This window comes from Pezoporus occidentalis, unplaced genomic scaffold, assembly GCF_034315485.1.
Source record: "Pezoporus occidentalis ecotype Australia unplaced genomic scaffold, CSIRO_AGI_Poc_V1 ctg187, whole genome shotgun sequence".
Lineage (NCBI taxonomy): Eukaryota > Metazoa > Chordata > Aves > Psittaciformes > Psittacidae > Pezoporus > Pezoporus occidentalis.
Window position 1 is genome coordinate 1,536,805 of NW_026913715.1, and position 24,569 is coordinate 1,561,373.

At 45.2% G+C, this 24,569-nt stretch overlaps 2 protein-coding genes across 2 annotated transcripts in view; both read left to right on the plus strand.

The window, feature by feature from the left end:
- The window catches only part of RPL12 (ribosomal protein L12), a 137,238-nt gene that overhangs the window by 36,645 nt on the left and 76,024 nt on the right, over positions 1–24,569 (plus strand). The gene's annotated exons all lie outside the window — the stretch shown is intronic.
- PNPLA7 (patatin like phospholipase domain containing 7) overlaps positions 1–24,569 on the plus strand; it is a 124,760-nt gene that overhangs the window by 4,551 nt on the left and 95,640 nt on the right. The window contains exons 6-15 of the mRNA XM_062616027.1: positions 2,899–2,987; positions 3,314–3,454; positions 4,923–5,082; positions 6,123–6,203; positions 12,054–12,182; positions 13,735–13,815; positions 14,540–14,684; positions 15,212–15,304; positions 20,114–20,214; positions 21,416–21,562. Of these exons, the coding sequence (XP_062472011.1) occupies positions 2,899–2,987; positions 3,314–3,454; positions 4,923–5,082; positions 6,123–6,203; positions 12,054–12,182; positions 13,735–13,815; positions 14,540–14,684; positions 15,212–15,304; positions 20,114–20,214; positions 21,416–21,562 (1,167 nt within the window). The remainder of the gene's footprint in view (positions 1–2,898; positions 2,988–3,313; positions 3,455–4,922; positions 5,083–6,122; positions 6,204–12,053; positions 12,183–13,734; positions 13,816–14,539; positions 14,685–15,211; positions 15,305–20,113; positions 20,215–21,415; positions 21,563–24,569) is intronic.

Genomic DNA, 24,569 nt, shown 5'->3' on the forward strand with positions numbered 1-24,569 from the left:
AGTAAAGGTTAAAATCCAGTCTGGGAGGTGCTGTGGACTTTGCAGTGCTTCACTTCCTTACCCTGGCCCAGGGCCTTCAATGTATAAAATTCCATTGGATTTGGGGGGATATTTCAAGACTCCTGGAATTCTGACAGTCTCTGGTGGAACAGCGATGGCTTCTGCTCCTCCAGGCCTTCCCTTTCAAGAATATCTGCATCAGTGAAGGTAGTAGTAAATCAGTGACTGTCTGACTTCTCTATGGATTTGGTGATTGTTTAATCCATTCTTCTCAGTGTTCGAGATTTCAGTGAAGATACTCAGTGTATCCTGTATTCAGGATTGTCCTTTTCAGATAATGACTTCCAGTACTGCCTTTGCTTTCCAAGCTGACACCTCTCCCACCTGAGTATGCAGCCTGGTTGGGAGGAGCACAAGCACTTCACTGAGCTCTTGTGTTCTGTACTCACCTGCAAACAGGACTTATCAAACTGTCTCATTGGAGACTGTTCAAGAAGGGTTTATCCCAATGTTGAAGTTATTGCCTTGGATTTTCCCAGGGAATCCCGCCTGTGCTCTCAGGTTCCTGTCCTGATATCATTCCTGTCCCGATGTCATTCCTGTCCCATTGTTCTGAAAGGTCTCATCAGGAATTTTCCATCAGTTGGGAATCTTTCAGCATCAGCTGGTTAAGTCCCTTGAGGCCATGGCTGCCTGTTTGATATGAACTGCCCCTTTTATTTATTTGTTTTTTTGCTTTTATCTTTGCAAGTGGGTCTTTCTGGAAATTGTGGCAAAGTGAATTGAGGAAACCTGCAGACAGCCATTTCCGTTAGAGGATTAGGTTACTGTCAGTGGGTGTGCTGGGTGTTCAGCACGAATTCCAGTTATCTGAGGAGATTAATTTTACTGTCTTTCTTCTCAGGATATGTTTCTTTTGAAGCTACTGGAGAAGAGTCTCCCAGTGCCTAAAGGGGCTACAAGAAAGCTGGAGAGGGGCTTTGCACAAGGGCCTGTAGGGACAGGCTAGGGGGAATGGCTTTAACCTGCCAGAGGGGAGACTGAGCTGAGCTCTTATGCAGAAGCTCTTCCCTGTGAGGGTGCTGAGGCGCTGGCACAGGGTGCCCAGAGAAGCTGTGGCTGCCCCATCCCTGGCAGTGTTCAAGGCCAGGTTGGACACAGGGGCTTGGAGCAAGCTGCTCTAGTGGAAGGGGTCCCTGCCCATGGCAGGGGATTGAAACTGGACAAGCTTTAAGGTCCCTTCCAACCCCAGCCATTCTATGGTTCTACATAATGTATGTAGAACGTGAGATTCATTTATTTTCCTGACTGACAGTACCACTGTGATCAAAAGAGCTCATCTTTTCAGCAGGATCAGGAGGGACTGTGTCAGTGCAGTGGTTTTGTTTGGTGGTGTTACAAGCTTGTGCAGTAGGTCCTGGAGGCTGAGGTGACTTCCTTACTTACCATTTCCCATACCAAAATCTATGTAGTGGCTTCATGGACCTCCATGTGCAGTTTTAGTATGTAAGATTCTATTGCTAACTCCTGTCTTTAGGAAGCTGCCTGTTACTCGGGTGGGAACTCAGACCCCTTTTCAGAGTACCAGATGGTTACTGATTGCTTGTAGTCATCTGTTGAATGATGGTGGGTACAGACAGTGAAGGAGAAAGGCTGCTTAATCCTGACTTAAGTGCTCTCTGCCATCCCTATTATAGAGCCAGAACCAGGGTGTGCGTCTGGTGGGCTCCCAGAGGGAGATGGGGGGCAGGAATGGGACTGGCTCCCATTGGGAACAAAGCCAGAGCATGGCTGAGGGGTCTGAGCTGTGCCCTGTAGGGTGACAGGCTTGAGTGTGTGTGTGCTCCTATGTTGCTGGGGCACCTAAAGCCAACATCTGTATTAAAACAAGGTGCAGGTAGGTAACCTGGCTTTGTTAGTCCATGCTTGTTGAGGAGCACTGCAGCCCTCTGCCTCCACACTGCTGATCTATGCTGGGGTGAATTCAGATGCTAGGGCTAAATTAAACACTGTGCTCAGTTCTGGAGCTCTGTTTTGTTGTGGAGGGAGGAGGTTACTCCTGAGCCTTGCTTTTGCTTCGCCAAAAAGGCCCTCAGTGAAAGGAAGTTGTGTGTGTTGCCAGTAATTTTAGTGTTCTTCAATACAGCTGTTCATATGGAACACAAGAAGTAAAGAACACTTAGAATTCCCCATGGTAAATCATTTCAGGTAGTGTTTGGTTTGGACTTTTAGACCTTGCTTTTTGCTGTTATTCCTGAATAAGACGTAGACTATAACAAACTAACCTCTGATGGTTGTACTTCGTGGAGTTTTGATAAAGTACCAAGATTTTACTTAAACAAAAAACCCCCACAAAAACCCACCAAAGGGCCTCCAAACCAATTTCAGATTGGTTTTTGTGAGAGAAACTTCTTCCTGGGGTTCAACTCTTAGAGAAACAAACGGAGAGTGTTTTAAAGGTAGCCCAGGAGGGGGTTTCCTGCTCTTGCAGTTGTTGCATTTCTCCAGCAGGTGGCACTTGGTCACCGGTAAAACCGCGTGAACGCGCTGCTGCAGGTCTGGGTGCTGCTGGTCTCCAGCTCAAACATGAACCAGGCCCGTTTAGGAGCATCAGTGCTTTACATGTCACTTGGCTGCCTGGTACTGAGTGTTCCTGAGTAAGAACCCGGTAGCCAAGGGCTTCCATTACCACTGTACTAGTCACTTACTAAACTTGTTTTCTAGAAAGAAGCTGATAGTAGAATCAATGTTCCAGTCCTCTGGGGTCTCACACGAGTGCTTCACTGTGCTCATGGTCTAATGACTTGGTAGATGAGAGTTGGAACCTTTGGAGGTTGGAATAATGTGTTCGTGTTTCAGTTTTTAATGAGTGGTTTTGCTGTCATTGTTTCCCCCTAGGTTACAACCCTCCCAAACTCCCTGGTTGGGAACACTGTGCCTCGCCAGCGGATGCGGAAACGCGCAAAAGTGTTATCTTTGGCTAAAAGGTACTTGGGCCTTTGGGAAGGAGAATATTCATGCCATGGAGGCTGGTTTTGGGAACCTATCCCAAGCATCACACTTCTCCATACTGCTGGTTTTTGACAGCCTGATACTTTCCTGGGGAGTTTCCAGTGGTTTGTGCCTGCAGTAGCGTCTCCGATTTTGCTGAAGGAGGGCAGGAGGGTGGAACACCCGTTTTATCTGGTTGATAAGGGTTGCTTTTAGGCAGAGTGTGCTCTAGTATTGCACTCTGCTGTGGTGGCAGTGCAAAGCCCATGCTTAAAACAAATGAAGGAGTTCCTGAACTTCCTCACTTGTGTTTTCTCTGCAGGATTCTCCGGATTAAGAAGGAATGTCCCACTCTGCAGCCCAAAGAGCCGCCTCCCTCTTTGCTAGAGGCAGATCTGACAGAGTTTGATGTCAAGAATTCCCATTTGCCTTCCGAAGTCCTATACATGCTTAAAAATGTCAGGTAACGTTAAATGGGAAGATAAGTTTGGATGTGGGTTTTGCTGGATGTTCAGGTGATCTGAGCATTTGGCAGTTTGCGTCAAGTCTTAAATTTTATCACTGCATGGTCAGAAGCTTTAAGGAGTTGACTGAAAATTCATCTGAGCACGAGGAAAGAACAAATCATAGAATCACAGAACTGGTTTGTGTTGGAAGGGACCTTAAAAGCTCCTCCAGTTCCACCCCCTGCCACAGGCAGGGACACCTTCCACTAGAGCAGCTTGTTCCAAGCCCCTGTGTCCAACCTGGCCTTGAACACTGCCAGGGATGACATCTAATTCTCTAAAAACTTTAGGGAAATCTTTGAGTGCATCAAAAAAACTAAAAGGACATGGGTTAGTGGCCTGAATTCAGGATAGTGATCATAAAGCTATCTGTTCTAACATGAGCAGATTCCTGTCAGTGCATTTGAAAAAATCCCCTTTAGACTGAATCAGCTAATTTTTTTTGTACAGAAAACACCAAAATTGGTAAATGTTAATTGGATCCCATATTGACAACTCCATAAACTGCAGAATCTTCACTTCTTGGGCTAAAAAGTGTGCAAGTGGAATCAAAGTTAACTTAATCCCCACAGTTCTTTGGTGGGTTGAGACAAGGGATGGGCGTTGTGCCTATTCAGCAAGGGGTTAAATTTGCTGACCCAGCAAAGAGGATGAGATCTGATCTGTAATTTTGGTTTTGTTTGTGCATGCTTATTTCTCTCCCAGTTATGGTACAGTTTAGTCTTGAAGGTCAAACACACTCTATTAAAACTGCTATTTAAGTCACCTGAACTTTCTGCTGTGGAATTCTGACCTCCTGTGACTAATTGATGTTGCAGTAGAATTTGATTGATTGAGCCTGTTAAAATGTGAGCTCGTGGGGCCATGAGAGGGTCCCTCTGGTGCTGTGCTGATCAGCTTTAAGATGCGCATTTCTGTCTGCCTGGTAGCAAATGGGTAGTTTCAATGTCAGAGGAGCCCAATTGCACTTTACCAGCAGGAGATGGAATATTCCAGACTTACAGGTATATGCAGATGACAGGAATTTTCCCCTTTTTTTTTCAGTATTCCTCATGTTCTGGTTTGTGGGCAGGGAGCTGTACTGAAAGGGAAAGCTCCATGGGGTAACTTCTTGCGCAGTGTGTGAATCTTGCAGGCTTTTATATTTCTCCCCCTTCCAAAGCTGCTGTTGGATTGAGGAAGACTGGATGTACTTCCTTTGGAGCCTGCTGGTGTTGCTTGGGGAGCTACTCAAAAAAGGATCTGCAGTGTTTTCAGTGTTTCTCAGTGCTCTGCACTTGTGTTGAGGACTCCTGCTCTTCTTGCCATGCTACAAGCAGCTCTGGTGTTCCTCTACTGTTTGTGCAAGGTGCTCTGCTAATATAGGAAGGATTTTCCAAGATCAATGTTAATTTTAGGTGTCCCTTTGCCTTTTCTTCCCTGCAGGGTCCTTGGCCACTTTGAGAAGCCTCTTTTCCTGGAACTGTGCAAACACATGTTCTTTGTGCAGCTGCATGAAGGTGAATACATCTTCCGCCCTGGGCAGCTGGACAACAGCATCTACGTGGTGCAGGATGGCAAGCTGGAAGTCTGCATTCAGGAGAGTGTAAGAACAAACTGGTCTGTGGTTCTTGAGATAAATCACTTGGCAGAGCATACAAGCCAGCATGAATCATTAAGCATTGATTAAACTTAGACATTTGAATGATCATGATTTAGAAAGGATTGCCTCAAACTGCTTCAGAGCTATGGTATTTGTAAAGATCAAGGTTTTTAGGTATGGTGCCCCGTGTCTTAGAGAATAAAGCCTAGTGCTGACCAGGCATTCTGAAATGTTCTCATGAGCTCTGGCTGCATAGTTACTGAGGAAAAGCAGGGTGCAAGATAGGTTCTGAGTGCTGTTGGGAACATTCTGCTCTTGGCTGGTAGCTATATAGACCAGTTTGGTATCCAGAGCAGAAGAACCTGAGTGTGCTCTATGCAATAATGCTCTGCTGTGTTAGTAGCAGGGTTGCCTGGGAGGGGGAACATCCAGAATTCACTTTTGGGTAAACATGGAAAAGAAATGATGGCTTGTTTTGTGGGTGAGTATTGAAATGCTGCATGGCAGCCCTTGCCACCCCTTCTGCCAATTTAGATGGGATGATTTCTTGACTGAGCTTTGAGTTTAGCTTTAATTTATGAACAGTTTTCTTGTGGCTGAAAATGCAGAGGTTTGTCTTAGTAAATTATACCATGTTTCATGATTTCTGCATAGTTTTGCATTTTACTGTTGTTTTGTGCAGAACATTGCCATGTCATCCCTCTTGACATGTAACCCCTCAAATAAAGGGAGATGATTCTGTCTCAAAGTGAAGGGAGCTGTTTTAAAGTTGTTGTTCCACAGCAAAAACAAGCAGGTCACATCTCCCTTGAAACAAACTGGTTTTTAGTTTCTTTTAATTCGTCGCTTTCAGAATGGTGGTTTAAACCTTTGGTGGTTTGAATTAGCACATTTCCAGAGCATAGAGAAAGCAAACACCCAAGTTGCAGAGAGAGACTGTTTCTTTTAGGGCTGCTGAAAGACTGAGCAGCTTCCTTAAGTGCTTCCTGTCTGCCAGGTGTGCAGCTCTGAGCCTGCACTGATCTTCTGTGCTGCACTTGCAGGATGGAACAGAAGTGGTTGTGAAGGAGGTGCTGGCAGGAGACAGTGTCCACAGCCTTCTCAGCATTCTCGATGTAATCACGGTAAGTTCATGACCAAGCAGTGCTGCTTTGTCACAGAGCTCTTTGGTGGGAGTTGACTCTGAATATTACCAGGAAAGGATCAGGATGGAAAATATTCCTTTGACCAGTTCTTCTCCTTCTCCCAGTCCTCCCCAGTTGTAAGCTTAGCTCTGTGTAAGCTGGTTGTGGGATGTGTAGCCTGCCAGTGTAACACTGGCTATTTCTGATAAGCAGTAGGATTGGAATTACTATTCTGTGGCTGGAAAACTGGGGTATAGTTTGATTTGCTCAAGGTCACAGAGCAGTCGGAGGAGGAGCAGGTCAGAGCCACAAGTCCAGGCTTTTACACTGTCTGATTTGTTACTTATTGAATTTATTTAGTCTAATGAGAATAAATCTGGCAGTTGTTATTGCTGTAATTACACTGTGACACCAGTTGATGGGTTCAGTTTCTGCCTCCCATGTGCATGCTGCTGGTGCCCCTCTGAAGGTTGTGCTCTTTGACAGGCAACAAGCTCGAGGCTGGTGGGTTGTGTTTATTGCACATGTGTATGTGTTTAGTGCTGTGGATTTTGTTGCAGTTGGAATTCCAATGCTGGAATTGTCACAGTGCATCTATTTAGTAATACCTGAATAGAAGGTGGGGAATTCATCATCTTTGATAATACACAAGCACTGAAAGTGCTTCCTTGGGAGATAGTGATAGTTGAGAGGGCGAGGATAACGTAATCAATAAGTTGTTCATGTTTGACCTTGTACCATGTTTCTCTTGTGCTTGGCTGTCTCCTTTCATTACAAGGTGCTGTTATTCTCTGTGTAAGTAGTTTTAGTGGTTCTGTGGAGTGTTCTTTGCCACTATTAGATGCAGGTGTATCTCAATGTATCTATAATTTCCATGAAACCTATGGAAAGAGAAACAAATTTAAAGCTTGGTCACACTTTCTTCTGTAGAAAGCAGTGTGAATAATTTGGGCTGTGCCAGTCTGGTTCTTGCTGTCAAATCCATATTAATAGCAGATTCAGAGGTATCTTTGCCCTTTACTTCTGTCAGTAAATTTTCTTAATGCCAGTATTCCAAAGAGCAGGACCATCATATAGGAGCATCAATCCCAGTCGTGTTCTTTGCCTATATTCTCTTGGAATAAACAAGAAGGAATCCTTCTGGTAGAACAGGGGGGTGTGGGTTTGGTTTTTCAGAGCGTGATTGCCATTCATTATGTGTTGTGGTTGGTTTCTTAATGTTGGTTTTGCTTTTGTAATTCTCGTTCTATCATTTTTTCCTCTCATTAGTTACAACACTGGTAAATGAGAAAATCAAAATGATTGAAAGCGTTGCCAAGAGTTACCAGCATGCAGATGGGTACAGAACAAACCCTTTGCTGTTCCTCTTGCTAATATAACTTGTTCTCATTTATTTTTACAACTCTCTGTCTGGTTTTCCAGCTTTTTGAACTGGTTGTTTTATTTCTGTTTTTCCTCTTCCTTATGCTCTTTGCTGACTTTAGGCATAGGAAGTTGTATGAAAATGGGCAAGGAGAGAGAAAGTAGCATTGATCAGAACAGAGGAGACGTGGCAGTGGCATTCAGATTAGTGAGTCTCATAACTACCTGCAGACACCAGAACCTTAATGAAGTTCCACTGTACCACCAAATATGGATCTGACATGAAGAAACAAATGTATCAGAGAGGATTTCAGTTGTCTGAGCTGAATTTGTGAGTCCTTTGGCTGACTTAATAATATTTGCTGTACCACTGATACCCCACTGGTTTGAGAGATGTGCAGGAAAATTGGAGGTTGCTGCAAGAAGTGGTGACCTCTTGTTGGATCTAGAAGAAAGTCACACAAGAGGCACTTTTCTAATTGAGTTTTCCTGTTGTTTAAATTGAAAAGTCCCCTTAGATCCACTAACTACAAAGATAGTGGATGTGACATGAGACGTGTTCTGCACATCTCACTTATTCTGACCAGCTAAATGCTGCTTGCATAAAACTCGGAGGAGGAGCACACACAGTGCTTGCTGTTGATTGCTGGAGCTTTGGGGTTTACTCTTCTTTTGTCCTCCATATGGAGATGGTATTTGGAAAACTGAGCAGGTGGCACAGTTGGAATGAAAAAGAAGGGACGGGGAGGAATATGTATCAGTTGACAGTGACTTAGGAGGGGAAAAAAGAAAGTCTGAGAATGAAAAGAAGCTGAAAAGCCACTGGAGGCTCAATTGTGTTTAAATGCAGTGGACATGATAGATGAAGTTATAAAGAAGTGACTGGTTGCTGCAAGAACCCTTTGTTAAAGCTGTGTGGTGTAGTGTGGAGGGTGGCAGATTGGAGCAGAGGAAGATGAAATCAAGGCAAGGGGACATGGAGAATACAGCAGGTTTTCTGTGTCTCTCGTAGCAGATTTCTTACCCAAATTCATTTGGACTTGGCCATGAGAAGGACTTTGAGCTGTTGGAGCGAGGTCAGAGGAGGCCATGGAGATGCTGCGAGGGCTGGAGCAGCTCTGCTCTGGAGCCAGGCTGAGAGAGCTGGGCTGGGCAGCCTGGAGAAGAGAAGGCTCCTGAAGGGGAGACCTGAGAGCAGCTCCAGTGCCTAAAGGGGCTGCAGGAAAGCTGGAGAGGGGCTTTGGCCAAGGGCCTGTAGGGACAGGCCAAGGGGAATGGCTTTAACCTGCCAGAGGGGAGACTGAGAGGAACTCTTAGGCAGAAGCTCTTCCCTGTGAGGATGCTGAGGCGCTGGCACAGGGTGCCCAGAGAAGCTGTGGCTGCCCCATCCCTGGCAGTGTTCGAGGCCAGGTTGGACACAGGGGCTTGGAGCAAGCTGCTCTAGTGGAAGGTGTCCCTGCCCATGGCAGGGGTTGCAGCTGGGTGAGCTTTAAGGTCCCTTCCAACACAAACCAGACCATTCTATGAGTCTGTGATTAGCTGTCATCTGGATTCAGCTACTCCTCTAGCTGTGACATTTCTCACCTACCATACTTAATTACTCTGCAGCTCTTAGAACAAGATAGAATAGTTACCTGTGTTGAAAACATAAAGTTCTCTGTTGAAAAAAAAAACAGTTCACTACTGATTATTACAACTTACCTGTTCCTTGTGAACTCAGTGTGTGATTGTAGAACAGTTGAATTTAAACATAGTAAAAATGTAATGTATTCAGTGCAGAGATTGGTAAGAAATTGAGTTAATGGCAAGTACAGTGATGTATCCATACATTTTTATTTATATTTGAGTACAGGAGAATTCTAAATGACTTCTTTGTCTAAAGCCAGGCTTTAAACTGGGCTGTACAAGGGAATGTTGCATTTGTTTTTGGGTTCAGCAAAGGCCCAGAAATATCACTTATTAATTTCTTTACTTAGTTAAAAGGAGCTCAGGATTCTAAAGGTGCCTGGAAGCTCTGCACTGGAGGTCAGAGATGTTGAAAGTTTCAAATCCCTCAGGAGCATGGAAATCAAAGCTATTAATATCAGCCTGTGTTTCATAGGCAGGGCAGCTGAGGTTGGGTAATTAACAAATTGGTTCCAATTAATCTCATTTAATTTTAGAATCTGCCTCATTCTGACTTCCAGAGCAGCAGTCAGAGCTGGAGCTTCAGCCTCCACAGTGGTGGTAGCTGTATGGAACATATGCTGTTTGGTTTTGCTGTGCTCTCTGGGCAGGAATTCTTTTGCAGTGATGGTAGTCAGTTGGCTGATGCTCTGGAAGACTTGCAGATTAGTGTGTGTGTAATCAGTGTGTAACATCTGTATGTTTAGAGTTTGCCTTCTGCTGCTCAGGAACCTTTAGAAGATCCTGAAGGAGGGTGACTGTTGAAGTAGAAACTCCATTTCTTCCCTAGCTCCTAGTCAGTAGCACAGAAGGGCTCCTTTTCATATGATCCCAGCCTGGTTTGTGTTGGAAGGGACCTTAAAGCTCATCCAGTTCCAACCTCCTGCCACGGGCAGGGACACCTTCCACTAGAGCAGCTTGCTCCAAGCCCCTGTGTCCAGCCTGGCCTTGAACACTGCCAGGGATGGGGCAGCCACAGCTTCTCTGGGCACCCTGTGCCAGCGCCTCAGCACCCTCACAGGGAAGAGCTTCTGCCTAAGAGCTCATCTCAGTCTCCCCTCTATAAATTTGATACTGATACTGTCTTACAGATAATAACCAAAACTGGTAGTACAGTTAAACCCTGCACGTTCACATCTGAGGGAGTCCCTGGGACCAAGCAGCAGCTATTCCAAACCACCAGCTGAGTTCCCCAATATAAATATTTTCTCAGGGATATTTGGTGTCTCACAGCTCCTGGGCAAACAGTGGAGCTGAGACTTGGCTGATAAATGCTCCTCTTTGCTAGATGGAGTGCCCTGGCCATTCTGAAAACCTTGACAGTCAGTTGTTGTAGATGGTAGAACTGCCTAAGAGCTCATCTCAGTCTCCCCTCTGGCAGGTTAAAGCCATTCCCCTTGGCCTGTCCCTACAGTCCCTTGTCCCAAGCCCCTCTCCAGCTTTCCTGCAGCCCCTTTAGGCACTGGAGCTGCTCTCAGGTCTCCCCTTCAGGAGCCTTCTCTTCTCCAGGCTGCCCCAGCCCAGCTCTCTCAGCCTGGCTCCAGAGCAGAGCTGCTCCAGCCCTCGCAGCATCTCCATGGCCTCCTCTGCACTCACTCCAACAGCTCCACGTCCCTCTTGTGCTGCTGCCCCAGAGCTGGATCAGGACTGCAGCGGGGGTCTCCCCAGAACACAGCAGAGGGGGAGAATCCCTTCCCTGAGCTGCTGCTCACTCCCTGGGGTGCAGCCCAGCACATGGCGGGGTTCTGGGCTCATGTGCACACTGAACTGGTTCATGAGGAGCGTCTCATCCTTCAATAGCACAGAATTCTTCTCAGGTGCTCCATTCCTTCATCTCTCAGCCTGTGTCTGTGCTGAGGGTTGCACCAAGCCAGGTGCAGGACCTTGCATTTAGCCTTGTTGAACTTCATGAGGTTTTATCTTAGAAGTATTGGATAAATCCATATTTTATATATTACTAAATGAATTCATGACTTAAGTACTCTTTTCAGCATTTACTAGTGGGCTAGCAGGGGTGCTGTTCTTTAGCCAAGTGTTTGGTGATAGGTTTTTGTTAAATTCTGTTCTGATTCAAGAGGGAAAATCCTAAACCACATTTTTGCCTTCTAGGGTAAAAAGATCTCTGTTGTACCCACTTATAGTTTTAGCTGTCACTGCTTTGTTATTTCTCCATCTGTTCTTGAAGCAACTCAGGATGGTCTGGACTCATTTTATCTCACATCAAGGGCTGTTTGTCTTTGTCATTTGGAATATTTCGTGTGGATAGATATACATATATACATGAAGATACAAACATATATATTTATCTTAGAACACAGGAAGTCTGTCTGCTGTTTGTCTCATTCCATTCTGTATGTGATAATAATACAACTTTGTTGTATTTTTGCTGATGGGTGAGTCTGTCACTGTTACTGCAGCAAACAGCTTGGTCATCAGTTCAGATAATAAAACCAAGAAAACTTCTTTTCTCTGCAGTCTAGAATAGCTGAAGTTGAAATACTCCAAACCTGGCTGTGTCTGTAGTAAAACTGTGTCAGAGCTGATGGACTTGTTCCCCTGAACCTGATATAAATACACCTCTTTGTAGCTCTTATTCCCCTGTCTCTGTTCAAAGCCAGTGAAGCTGCTGCTATGACTTCTCCTGACCACGCTGCCCTTATTACACCACCTGCAGGTCATGGAGCACAAGCTTGAGGCTTTTTTGTGATCAGAGGATGTCTGTCAGGCATATATGACATCAGAGGAGAAACATGGGCAGTGATTGGGAAGGACTGGGTCTGATAATTGGTGGATTAACTTTGCATCCCTGAAACTTTCCCTTAGGGTCACCCTGCTCCCTACAAAACAGTCTCAGCCCGAGCAGCCACCCCATCCACCATCCTGCGGCTTCCAGCAAGTGCCTTTCAAGATGTCTTCCAGAAATACCCCGAAACTCTGGTTCGAGTGGTACAGGTAAGCTCTGGGTGAGGCAGAGCTGGCGTGGAGGAGGCAGAAATCACCCTAGTTTCAAAGTTACAAGGAAGGCATGTTGAAGTTCAGCAAGCTCATCATGCTTGTGCAGGTATGGAACTGTTCCATACAGCTTCTTGTCAAGGTTCGGACTAGTTCTGCTGCTCCTCTTGCTCTTAGAGCCCTAGACTTCATGATCTCAGTGTTAATCATGTCCAGGAAGAAATCATGCAGATGTGTGGGTGTTACACATATACACACATATTGAATTGGTTTCTGCATGTGATAGCCTCTCAAATCAGCCTGACCTGCCTGTAAGCTCGTTGGTCCAGATGGAGTAGAACCTGCCTGCATGGGCTCTGCCTCATGGTTATGCTTCAGAATGGCTTAGAGTGTGGAAGAGACTGTTCCATGCTTTGAGAAAGGACCAATGTACTGTTAGAAGATGTTTGTTGGGGGTTGATGCTTTGTGAAATTCACAGAATTCAGACTGATGTGAATGTCCATCTGAGAAGGAATTGTCAGCACCTGAGGAAAGAACTGTGCTTTGTGTTGGTTTTAAGTTCACCATCCCTTGCTTTGCTTAGGCAGTTCTCAGGTGAGCCCTGCAAGTCTGTGTCTTGATTACAAGAGAGGGAGATTTAGATTAGATACTAGGTAAAGAGGGGAGCCTGAGATGAGCTCTTAGGCAGAAGCTCTTCCCTGTGAGGGTGCTGAGGCGCTGGCACAGGGTGCCCAGAGAAGCTGTGGCTGCCCCATCCCTGGCAGTGTTCAAGGCCAGGTTGGACACAGGGGCTTGGAGCAAGCTGCTCTAGTGGAAGGTGTCCCTGCCCGTGGCAGGGGTTTGAGCTGGATGAGCTTTAGGGTCTTTTCCAACACAAACTGTTCTATGATCCTGCATGTGGAAGCCTGCACAGGGACGTGTGTACTCAGGATCTCAGTCTGGAGGGTTTGCAGTGTTGTCCCACAGGGCAGTAGTCATTCGGGACTGTCCTTTTGTTTTACTCGCACTTCTATGTCTTTTGTCCTTGTGCCTGGATGCTTTGAGTGACACATGAACCTCCTAATACTGATGGCAGAGGAGAACAGATCATTATGCCAATTTAATTTGCTCCGTGTGAGCAGATACAAGAGGGGATGGCTTAAGGGCTGGGGACGGTCAGGTGGCAGTGGTGGCTTATGTGAGTGTAGTGCTTGTAGAGCAGGAGAACAGGCTCTGTATGGAGACAGCTGGAATAATGAGGGGAAAAAATGGAAGGAAATGCTTTTATTTCAGGGCACATTTGTTATTGGTGTTTACAGAAAACAAAAAGCATAATTTGGTGTTTGGCAGTAAGAGTTTAGATTTTTGTACCAGCAGATGATTGTGAAGTTTTTGGTAAATGACTTTGTCTTTGCCTCAGTTTATCAACTGCTAAAAAGGAGTTTCAGCTTAGGGTACAGTCTGTATCTTAAGAAGTCCCTTCAAGTACTCTGGTGCATAACTGTTTAAATGCTAGAGCAAGTGTGGGAGAACACTAAATCCATTCTGTCGCTTCTTGATTTCCATTTCTAGATCATCATGGTGAGGCTGCAGAGAGTGACATTCCTGGCACTGCACAACTACCTTGGTCTGACTACAGAGCTCTTCAACTGTGTGAGTTTGGGGTATACTTTATCTGCTCTCCCTGCCTGTGTCTTGGCATGGGGAGGTTTTCCTTCTTTCAGAAGCTCATAAAGCAAATGTTACGTATTAATTGAATACTCTAGAAGGTCCTTGTTACAGACAGCCCGTAAAACCTTGCCCATGCTGATGTCTGGGGAATGGGAGGGAAGCTTAAATTTCAGAAGTTTGAAGAAAGTGCATTGGTTCACACTGATGTATCTGCCCCACTGTGCACATATGTGACTATGTGTCAGTGGTTATAGAATGGTTTGGGTTGGAAGGGAGCTCATCCAGCTCCAACCCCTGCCACGGGCAGGGACACCTTCCACTAGAGCAGCTTGCTCCAAGCCCTGTCCAGCCTGGCCTGGAACACTGCCAGGGATGGGGCAGCCACAGCTTTTCTGGGCAGCCTGTGCCAGTGACTGAACAGTCCTGACATTTATTAATGGGACTGAGTCACTTCTACCTACAACAGTTCAAAGAAGGATGTAGCCTTGGGAGAAGAGTATCAGGTCAGGGAATACTTATATGAATTGGACTGTACATGGGCTGTAATGGGATGCACCTCAGGGTGCTGAGGGAGCTGGCAGATACCTGACAGTCTTTCTTTGACTACCACAAGTGGGTGAAGGCCCCGGGGTCAGCACAGGCTCCAGTCCTGTTTAAGATGTAAGAGGGGGTGGGTTATGTCTGCTTTGCACTTTGTGTCTTGCAGCAGAGCCAAGCCATCCCCCTCATCTCTGTGACAAGTGTCACAGCTGGAGGAGGCTCAAGCAAAGCAGTGAAGAGACAAGTGTCTAATGTATCAGAGGAGGATCGTGGAGAGAAGCTGGAAAAAGCTGGGGAAGCACTGGAAATAGGTAATGTCTCTGGAAGTGTGTAGTAACTGTCCTTTGTGATGTTCTTTAATCATTGTGTTGTTGATCTTTATTTGATTAGTTAGGGATTGCAGTGCCAGGTTTGAAGTCTTTGGATTGTCCTTTGCTTTAATAGGAAATTATTGCTGTGTTCATGATATTGAGAGAGGAGGGGGAAAAAAGTGGCTCCTAACACTGACTTTGTAGGAGAGGCTGTGAAAATGCTGCACTCAGATGCTGGCAGGATGGCTGGGTATGTGCAGGCTGCCAGGCTGAAGTGTCAGGATGAAACCTAAACCTACAGATATAGATTGAGTTGAATTTTGCCTCTGAGCCTGAAAGTTTTTAATTAAATGGGAAGCAGGAAGCAGGTTTAGACAATGTTTAACACTGGTGTTTCAAAGCCTTTAACACAGCCTTTAGTGACTTTTCAAAGTGGGCAGTGAGAGGTTCTTGCTTGTCAGTAAAATTTGCTTCTTGAGGGACTATCCTGTGCTTAGATCTGTGTGACTTCTGTTTGTGAATTTCAGATCCACTGAAGATTTCTGGTACAGAAAACTCTGAGCATATTTTCAGAAGAAGCCTTTCATCACCGCCCTATGCAGGGTCTCCAGAGGCTTCTAGTAAGTAGTGCTTGGCAAAGCTGTGGGCAATGGGTTATGTACCTAATCCTGTGGGGCAGACGTGCTCTCTGGAGCGCTGGGCTACTCTTCCTCATTGTGTTGGACAATCATCTTGCAGTGGAGCTGCTTCCCAAATCAAGTGTCAGAAATGTATTTTCTGAAGTCACAAACGGATTATTTTCTAAGAGAGCATTCCCTTGCTGTCTTTGCCAGCAGTGGGGAGCATACAATGATTTGTCTTCCAAGACACCTGCAAAAATGAAGAGCTTTAATAATTGATATAACTGAAACAGTGAGTTATGATAATATGCTGTCATCTTTCATGCAGAAGATGACACATGATTCTTGCTTGGCTGATGGTCCCACAGAGCACATCACATGGATTTGTTGCTTGTAGAGGAACATTTTTTGAGTGGGTAATGAAGGTGACTTATCACTGAATGCTTTGGTGAGACATTTATGAGCTGTTTTGATGCTGCTGTATTCAGTTTGGTGAACTTCTGTCATCTCCACTTAGACATCTTCTCTGAGCCAGCTGTTTAGGTTAGCTTCGTGTTCAGGGGGGAGAAACTGCAACTTCTTGGGTGAATCACAGGAGGAAGGTGTATGTCTTTCCTTAGCCAAGTACCAAATCAGCCATCTTGAAGTAGTTAAGGTCATGCTTAGATACTGTAGCCATTATGAAGATACTGTTAATAGAGAAGTCATTTAATCAGTGGTGTAAGGGTCCTCTGGATACATTAGAAGATAACAAGTATTGCTTATGTTGACTGTTAAATGGTTTAGGAGATCAGAACATACTGTGGGTGAGGCTTAGAGAGTAAGGAGACAAGGAGGAAGGTGGGCTGAGGGAGCCCTCAGTGCTAAGGGCTTTCCCAGTGTCAGGCTTCTAACACTGACTGCTATCAAGTTAAGTTGGTTGTGTGCAGGGAGGGGAAAAATGGGTATCATACCAACTGGTTTGTGTTGGAAGGGACCCTAAAGCTCATCCAGTTCCAACCCCTGCCACGGGCAGGGACACCTTCCGCTAGAGCAGCTTGCTTCGAGCCCGTGTGTCCAACCCGGCCTTGAACACTGCCGGGGATGGGGCAGCCACAGCTTCTCTGGGCACCCTGTGCCAGTGCCTCAGCACCTTCACAGGGAAGAGCTTCTTCCTGATATCTAATCTAAATAGATATCAGGAAGATATCTATTCATTTTTAGCAATGGAGAGCTTATTCTCTCCTTCTTCTGTTTGTGCTGTGCAGATGTACAAGGCCCCAGTTACATTTTAGCATCATTTCATGTTACTGTCCACAGGGGTGGGTGTGACAGGGAAGCAGGATTTTGGCTAGGGATAAGGAGATCATATTTCTGAAACAGAGAAACCAGTTAAGGGAAAATACTGAACTGACCCAGGCGAGACTTGGCTTTATTTTCATGCATGTTGGGTTGTTTTGCACTGTGCATTCTAAAATGGAGCAGCAGACTCCCATCAGTGGCGAGTTAAGTAATGTTGACTCTGAATGGAGCCACTTTCCCCCAGGCATATGCAGGCACAGTTCAGTGAGGTCTGCCTACAAGCAGCAGTGTCACACTTAAGGTAGTGTCCATGTGTGTTCTTTGAAGCTTTTACGTGGAAGGATCCTGCATACTTAGCAGTGAATACGTCCAGTTGTCCTTCATCTCTCCTTTTACATGTGTTAAGAGTTATGTCAGAGTACACAGAGCTTAGCCGAGAGAGAAGATGAAGTTTTACTGACAGAAGGAGCATATCTAATAGGTAATCATGATTTGCCTCGGTGATCAGAGCTGATTTCACAGCTCTGAGGTTACAGTCACTCTTTAGCTTCATGGGAGAAAGACGTAAATAAGTCAGGTGGAGCATCTGAGCTGGTGAACAGAAAAATTAGATGAAAGTAATAGAACAAAAAGGTCTTTTGTATGTGAGAACTTCACCAGTTCTGTTGTTCCTGGAAGTAAGTGTTCATAAGTTCAACTGAGAAGGACCTGGGAGTATTGGGGAATGAGAAGTTGACCATGAGCCGGCAGTGTGACCTTGCAGCCAGGAGGGCCAAGAGGTTCCTGGGGTGCATGGGGAGCAGTGTGGCAGCAGGTTGAGGGAGGTGATTCCTCCCCCTCTACTGACCCTGGTGAGGCCACATCTGGAGAACTGTATCCAGTGCTGGGCTTCTCAGTACAAGACAGACAAGGACCTGCTGGAGTAGGTCCAGCAGAGGCCATAAGGATGCTCAGGGGTCTGGAGCATCTCTCTGATGGACCTGGTTAGTCTGGAGAAGGGCAAGCCTGAGAGGGGATCCAGTCAATGCAGATCAGTATATCAAAGGTGAGTTCTAGGAGGATGGTGCCAGACTCTTTTCAGTAGTGCCCAGTGACAGGACAAGGAGCAGTGGCCATAAACTAAATCACAACGAGTTTCATGTCAACATGAGGAAGAACTTCTTTACACTGAGGGTTGCAGAGCCCTGGCACAGGCTGCCCAGGGGGTTGTGGAGTGTCCTTTTCTGGAGACATCCCAAACCCATCATGGCCACGTTCCTGGGTAACCTGCTCTGGGTGGCCCTGCCTTGGCAAGGGGGTTGGACTGGCTGATCTCCAGAGGTCCCTTCAACCCTAATGGTGCTGGGATTCAGTGAACTTAATTTGTCTAAGGTTAGATAGCAGTTACCTTTTACTGGTTTGTCGGGATTTTTTTATCAGGAGTCAAGAGATGATGCTTTTCCTTCTTCCACACCGAGGCCCTAACCCTACAGCACAGATGCAGGAGTGTAGGATCCCATGTCAGAAGCTGGTAGCTCAGTGAGTGAGTGCTTGGGAGGAGGGAGGCAGCTGAAACACTGCAGGGACAGGGTCGGCTGCCGGTGTTGTTGCAGTGACTTCCCCACCAGCAGTGTGTGGGATCTCAGCAGCATGTGGTCACCAAACAGGATTGGATCCCCCCCGCCCTGAGTTTCCCACTGCCTTCTGTTCTTTTGACTCAACGCCTCTAGTTGAAGCTTGTTCTGCTGTGTCCTTTCTAACTCCCATTTGAGCAACGAGACGGTTTAATTAATCACTCTGTGGGAAGCTTGTACCTACGAATGAGATGAAGGTTTCTCTTTGAATGTCTGGTAGACATAAGCTTTCATTCTTAGAATGCCTCCCCTTTCTCCTCTCTTGATTTTTCACTACGTAGAGCTGTGCAGAGGATGCTTTTTGTGCCTCCATGCCCACCCATCATCAGCTTGTTTAGGTTTAGCCTGAAAAGTGTGTGTTTAGATTTCAAATGCACTTGGTGTATTTGGGCTCAGTAATTCTGCTGACCCTGTGATTTGTGGGGCAGTGGAATTGACAGGCAGTCAGATCAGCCCATATGGAGTTCCAGGCTGCTATTTCTACTATTCCAGCTCTTTTTTGTTGTTTAATAACTAATTTAGGGTCCTTAATGTTGCAGTGTGTACAAAATTCAGCAGCATCAACAGGGTTGGTTTGTGGATTGGGATTGGCTGGTTTTGGTGGTGGTTTTGGTTTTTGGTCTTATGGGTCGGAAGTTAAGTTTTGCTGCCGACAGTCGTTGGGTCAGCTTGTTGGGCTTCTTGTCTGGAGGCTGATCTTTAAATGATGTTATGATCCCAGTGGCAAACGTGGATTTTCTACATGCAAAGGTTTGTCCATGTTTGTAAGTAATGTGGAAAAGAGCTGTCTGAAGTAGGTCTGAACCTCTGGGACAGCAGGATTTGCTCATGTCCTAGATGGGGTGGGGGAGGAATTCAGAATTAAAAGTTTTAGCCCTGTCAGAGTTTGTTCGGTAACAAATTCAACAGTCAGGAAGGACGCTTGTGTTCTCTAAGGGCTCATCCTATTTTTGAGCAGCAGTTTGTATTTAAGAAAGCAAAAGCATAAGAACAACGGAGGAACAGAAGGAAAAAGATGAAAGGGCGAAGATTTAAACTTTTCTGAGTATAGATTTCAGATCTATTGGTGTAGAAATGTGATGGGATGGATTATAGGTTTATTAAAAGAAACTGCAATCTCTGCATGATCCTTAAACTCCTCTGTGAATCACCAGCCTGAATCATGGGCATCCTCTTCCAGGTAATGAAATGGGAGGCATTTCCCAGATATATCTGTGTTATGGATTCTCTCAGATAGGTTCCTAGAAGGTGGATGGGACAGCCAAAGAGCTAATATAATTAAGATGTATTAAACTTGGGAGATAGGGAATAGAAGTTGTTAGTGACAGATTCATGGATTAAATAAGTGAGGCCTGGAAGGGAATTGCTCAGTAATCTCTCAGCATATGAAAGTGTGGACAAGTTGTAGAAAAGAGCTGAAATGACTTTAGGCATCATTTAGGGAATGATGTCCGTGGAGAGGCTTTAAGAAGTTGCTGACGATAATATTCTCCCTCTGAAAGCTCTTGCTATATATTTGCTAAAAAAGAAGTGCTTTGGTTTGGTGGAGGAAAGGTTCATAACAATCATTTCCTGAAAGCAATGAGGAATTTCTGTTTGGTGAATTTGCCTCTTTCTGGTAATCTTTGTATCCAAATGGCCCTGTTTTGTCTACCCCAAAGTAATGAATGCACTCTGAACAGAGGGAATTTAGGGATGTATTGTGTTCATGAGCTCAGATGAGCAGACTGAGAGCTCCCATCAGATCTTCTGGGTCAAAACAAGCTGGGAAATAAAAAAGAATATGAGGATCCCACTTCCTAGTATATCCTCAGCTTCAGAAATGAAAAAGCAAACATGTTGCTCACCTTTCTGTACCTTCTGAGAAGCAGTAATAAAAGAAGTGCTTACATAAAGCTTTTTGTATTGCTTGTAGACAACTCCAGTGGTGCAAAATCAGACATGGACATGGCATATGAAAGAGCCCGGGTGCACTTTGCCTTGGAGGATGTGGCCAGTGGCCCAGTCGTGGGCAAGGTAGGTCCTGACCCTTGGAGGAGCCCAGTGTGGTGCTTGCATTGTGCTTCCTCACATCGTTGTTGTTTGACTAATATCTTGTACTTCAAAGCACTGCCCCTGCAACTCTGTACGAGCTGTGATTTTGTTCTTCTTGTGCTGGTGTCTTTTAACCTGTAGTTGTTTCAGTAGATTTGGGTGACTGTTCAGGCTTTCTGGAGCAGATCTTGAAACTCTGTGGAGATTCTCTTGGCAAGTAATGGGAAAACACTGCTGCAACATCTTGGTTGTAGGTATTCGTAGAATCCCAGACTGGTTTGGGTTGAAGGGACCTTAAAGCTCATCCGGCTCCAACCCTTGCCATGGGCAGGAACACCTTCCACTAGAGCAGCTTGCTCCAAGCCCCTGTGTCCAACCTGGCCTTGAACACTGCCAGGGATGGGGCAGCCACAGCTTCTCTGGGCACCCTGTGCCAGCGCCTCAGCACCCTCACAGGGAAGAGCTTCTGCCTAAGAGCTCATCTCAGTCTCCCCTCTGGCAGGTTAAAGCCATTCCCCTTGGCCTGTCCCTACAGGCCCTTGGCCAAAGCCCCTCTCCAGGTTTCTTATAGGCCCCCTTTAATTATTATTGCCTTCAACTGACTCAGGAAAAGGATTATTTGGAAAGGTGAGTTTGTCAGACCATGCTTCATTTGTGAAAATAAAAATGAGAAACTTGTCTCAGCCTCTGAATTTCCTGCAGGTTTTCAGTCATGATTTATCAGATTTATCAATCTGTGTTTCCGTTCACGATCTGGTTTTTATGAACACTGACCTGGAAGTTAAGGGTGCTTTTGAATTATAAAGCTGCAAACCAAAATCTGAAGAGAAGCTGTGGCTCAGTGTGAACTTTACTGGCAGTTCATCCTTTCTTCAGCTTTCCATACGGTTTTTAGTTCTATCAGGTTTTAGTTCTATCAAGCTGGCAGCTGCCCAGTTTCTGAGAAGTCTCTTACTCCTCCCTTCCACATGCTGTGATGAGTAACTTTGTTTGACTTGAGTGTCAAGCCTTGCAGAGAAATACCAGGATAATGAAGTTAGCAAGCTGTTGCTTTTAAAAGCCTAGCTTTTTTTTCCTGCAGGCCACCAGTTGTGGGTAGAGAACACAGATGATATGGCAAGTTTTTGCTGGGTAGGTGCCAATTCTGATCTTTAAATCAATACTTGTGTACCTGTTCTTGCAGTCGATACTGAAGAAGTCTGTGACCGTGGCAGAAGCTCCTTCAGCAGTCTTCCATTATAGCGCTGTGCAAGATGTCTGTAACACCAAACATATTGATGCCATCGTCGAAGCAGCAAAGAAAGACCTTTCGACCTTGATGAAACTTGATGTAAGTGATTGCAGGAAGAAGTGGCTTTGGTTTTGCTTTTCATCTCTTCCTGCTAAGCACCAAGAAGTAAATTGTCTCCCTGGTATACTGTGGACTGGCGGAGTGGTTTATTCTCTGGTCTGTTGAAGTTCTTAGCAGCACCGCCATAAATCTGCATTATTCTGCCATATGAAAAGACCCTATGAAATGCAGTGCACGGATCTTTCCTCACTGTGTACAGAGTTATCTGGGTAAGAAGTAAATGTGCAATTTCTGCTGCCTTGTAATTTCATGCTCTCATGTCCTGTGTGAAGAAGTGGTGTAAGGGCATTCAGGTGATGGCTGAATGCATTAATCTGTTGGCACAGCACTGAGTGCCTTGATGGCTTTTGGAATTGAAGCTGTGTGTTTGGCCAAGGGCTGTGAGTGCATTTCAGAGCTGAGGGACTGTGCCATGCCCGTTGGTGCCCTTGCAGGTGTCACTGGTGAGCTGAGCCCCTGCTTATCACTTCTCTGTTGTAAGAAGGAATGAAAATGTTTGTTTTCATCATTCCTATGATTCCAGCTGCATTTCACTACAGGGGTGTCTCTATTCATGCAGCTAATAGGGCAATTTGTGGAAACAGTGCATCTGTTTCAATCAGTCCCAACTATCCTGGTTTTCTTTCAGCATGTATTTCACTACCTGAAGGGTGTGATGCTGCCAGAGGCCTGGGCACAGCTGCTGCAGCCTCATTCTCTGCTTCAAGAGCTCTCACCAAACAACACTTGCTAGAACTTAAAAGCATTTACTTTTGGATTTTAACATTCCAAATTATTCCTCTTGCATCTTTCAGTTCTTGGTTGTGATCCTTCAGTTGCCAGCAGTGGGGCTTGAGATGCCCGATCTGCAGTCTCTGGTTTGGCAGAGGGTGCTGTACTGGCTGTGGCCTGCAGGAGAGTTAATCTCTCTTGTTAGGTTAATTGTAAGTTTGGGGTTTTTTCAGGCATTTATCTGCTCACAAGAGGTTACAGACTATTTTGCAATTACCTAAATGGCAGATGGAATAAAGCAGGACTAGCTACTTCCATCTGTTCTGATCAGCCTCCTGTTCCTGACAGGACTGGTGTCACACACTGCCTGTGACACAAGTTTGTATCCAATATACAACTGGTGTCTTCCTTTTTAGATTTTTGGATCATGAGCAAAAATTCCAAGATCACTGAAGCTCCCAATTACAGCACTTCTGATTTATTTTTTTAATCTAGAGTAAATTTCTCAGTAATTGACAAGTGAACAGATTAAAGTTACTTGCAACAGCATCATAGAGTCCCAGACTGGTTTGGGTTGGAAGGGACCTTAAAGCTCACCCACTTCCAACCCCTACCATGGGCAGGGACACCTTCCACTAGAGCAGCTTGCTCCAAGTGCCATCCAACCTGGCCTTGAACACTGCCAGGGATGGGGCAGCCACAGCTTCTCTGTGCCAGTATAGGCAGTGTCTGTAGCATGAGGATCTAAGTAATCATGAAATAAGGTAGGAGATCTAAATAATGAAGTAAGGGAGGTTTTTCAGACTTTGATGTTGTAACAACTCAGTTTGTCACAAGCAGATAAGAAATGGATGGAATGTAGCCTGATCTCATTTAAAGGTCAGTGTTAGTTTTTCTATGCAGGATTAGCAAAAGTCAAGTCTTCTCCAGGCAATGGAAGAAAAATCTTACTGTAGTTTGGAATGTGTTCAATACTGCTTCCATAGAGGAAGAAAATAAATCCTGTGAGCTCTTCTCTTAAAACATCAGCTCAGAGCTTTTATTTCTTAGCTGGTTGGAGGCATTTGAAGTTGTCATTTTTTCAGAGCAGCCCATCAGTATGAATCAAACCCTGATGTTATGATGTCAGATGGGGTAGGGGTTTCCGGTTAGGTGGGTTTTTTATGAGACTGTAAGAAAGAGTGGGGAGGATCATTTGCTTTAGGAGGAAGGTGGTGTTATTTCAAATGCCCTTTAGGTATTTGACTTCAGGGTTAAGATTTTTCCTTTTGTTTTAAATAACTTGAATTCCTTGGATCCCTGACACAAATGGTTTTCTATCTCGTACAACTTTCCCATGTTTTCAGCTTTATCTGCAGTTAGGAATGAGAGTTAATGTTGCAGGGCATATCTTCTGCCTGAGTTACAACAAAACAATGGTGTGTCCCAGTTAATTCCTGCTTTTGGTGAGTGTTTAGAAGTGTTTTGTGTTTTCACTTCTGCATCACAAACCTCTGCTAGTAACACCAAGAAGGAAACTTGCTGTGAAATGGGTTCACTTGTGCTGGTGACTTCTTTTCCTAAAAGCAAGTGGCTGGGGGCGGCTGGAGAGGATCAGTGGGAGGTTGTTCAGCTCAAACCCTGTAACTGTGAGGTGCTGGATTTGGGGTTGCTGGTCTGGCCCATTCAAGAGAGTACGTGCCAGATAGGATGGACCATGTCTGTGATCTTGTTTGTAACCTCCTTCATTGCTTAGGGTTGTAATAGCACAGAAAATAGGATTTCAAGGTCTGCTTGGAGGTCTTTCAGGCTCTTTTCATGCCCAAGGCAGAATCCAATATTGCTCAGTCATTTCTGGCAGGTTTTTGACTCAGCTGCTCTTAAAGCTTTCCAGTGCTGAGCACAGCTTTGTGTGCAATGTACTCCAGTCCTTTAAGAGTCTGAGATGCGAAGAAAATCCTTGCAACAGTTTTTGTTGGAGCTAATGCAGCAGAGAAAGCTGCTGGTAAGCAGAGCTCACTGGGGAGCCTGTATTCCCTTACTGTGAGACACTTCCATAGTTAGAGCTCTGCCTATAAGAGTAGGTAATTCCCTACAACCATAAATGTATAAATATAGCAGAACCATCACAGGAATTAGTTGATATTGCTGAAGTGCAATATTTTGACAGGTGCTTGTCAGGTTTCCTGCATTGGACACGTTCCCATCAAACAGATTGCTTTCAATAAAACTGTTTTTTCATTAAGATCTGTTCTTTTTATCAGCTGGAGGTGGAAAGAGTAATTCTGATTATCTC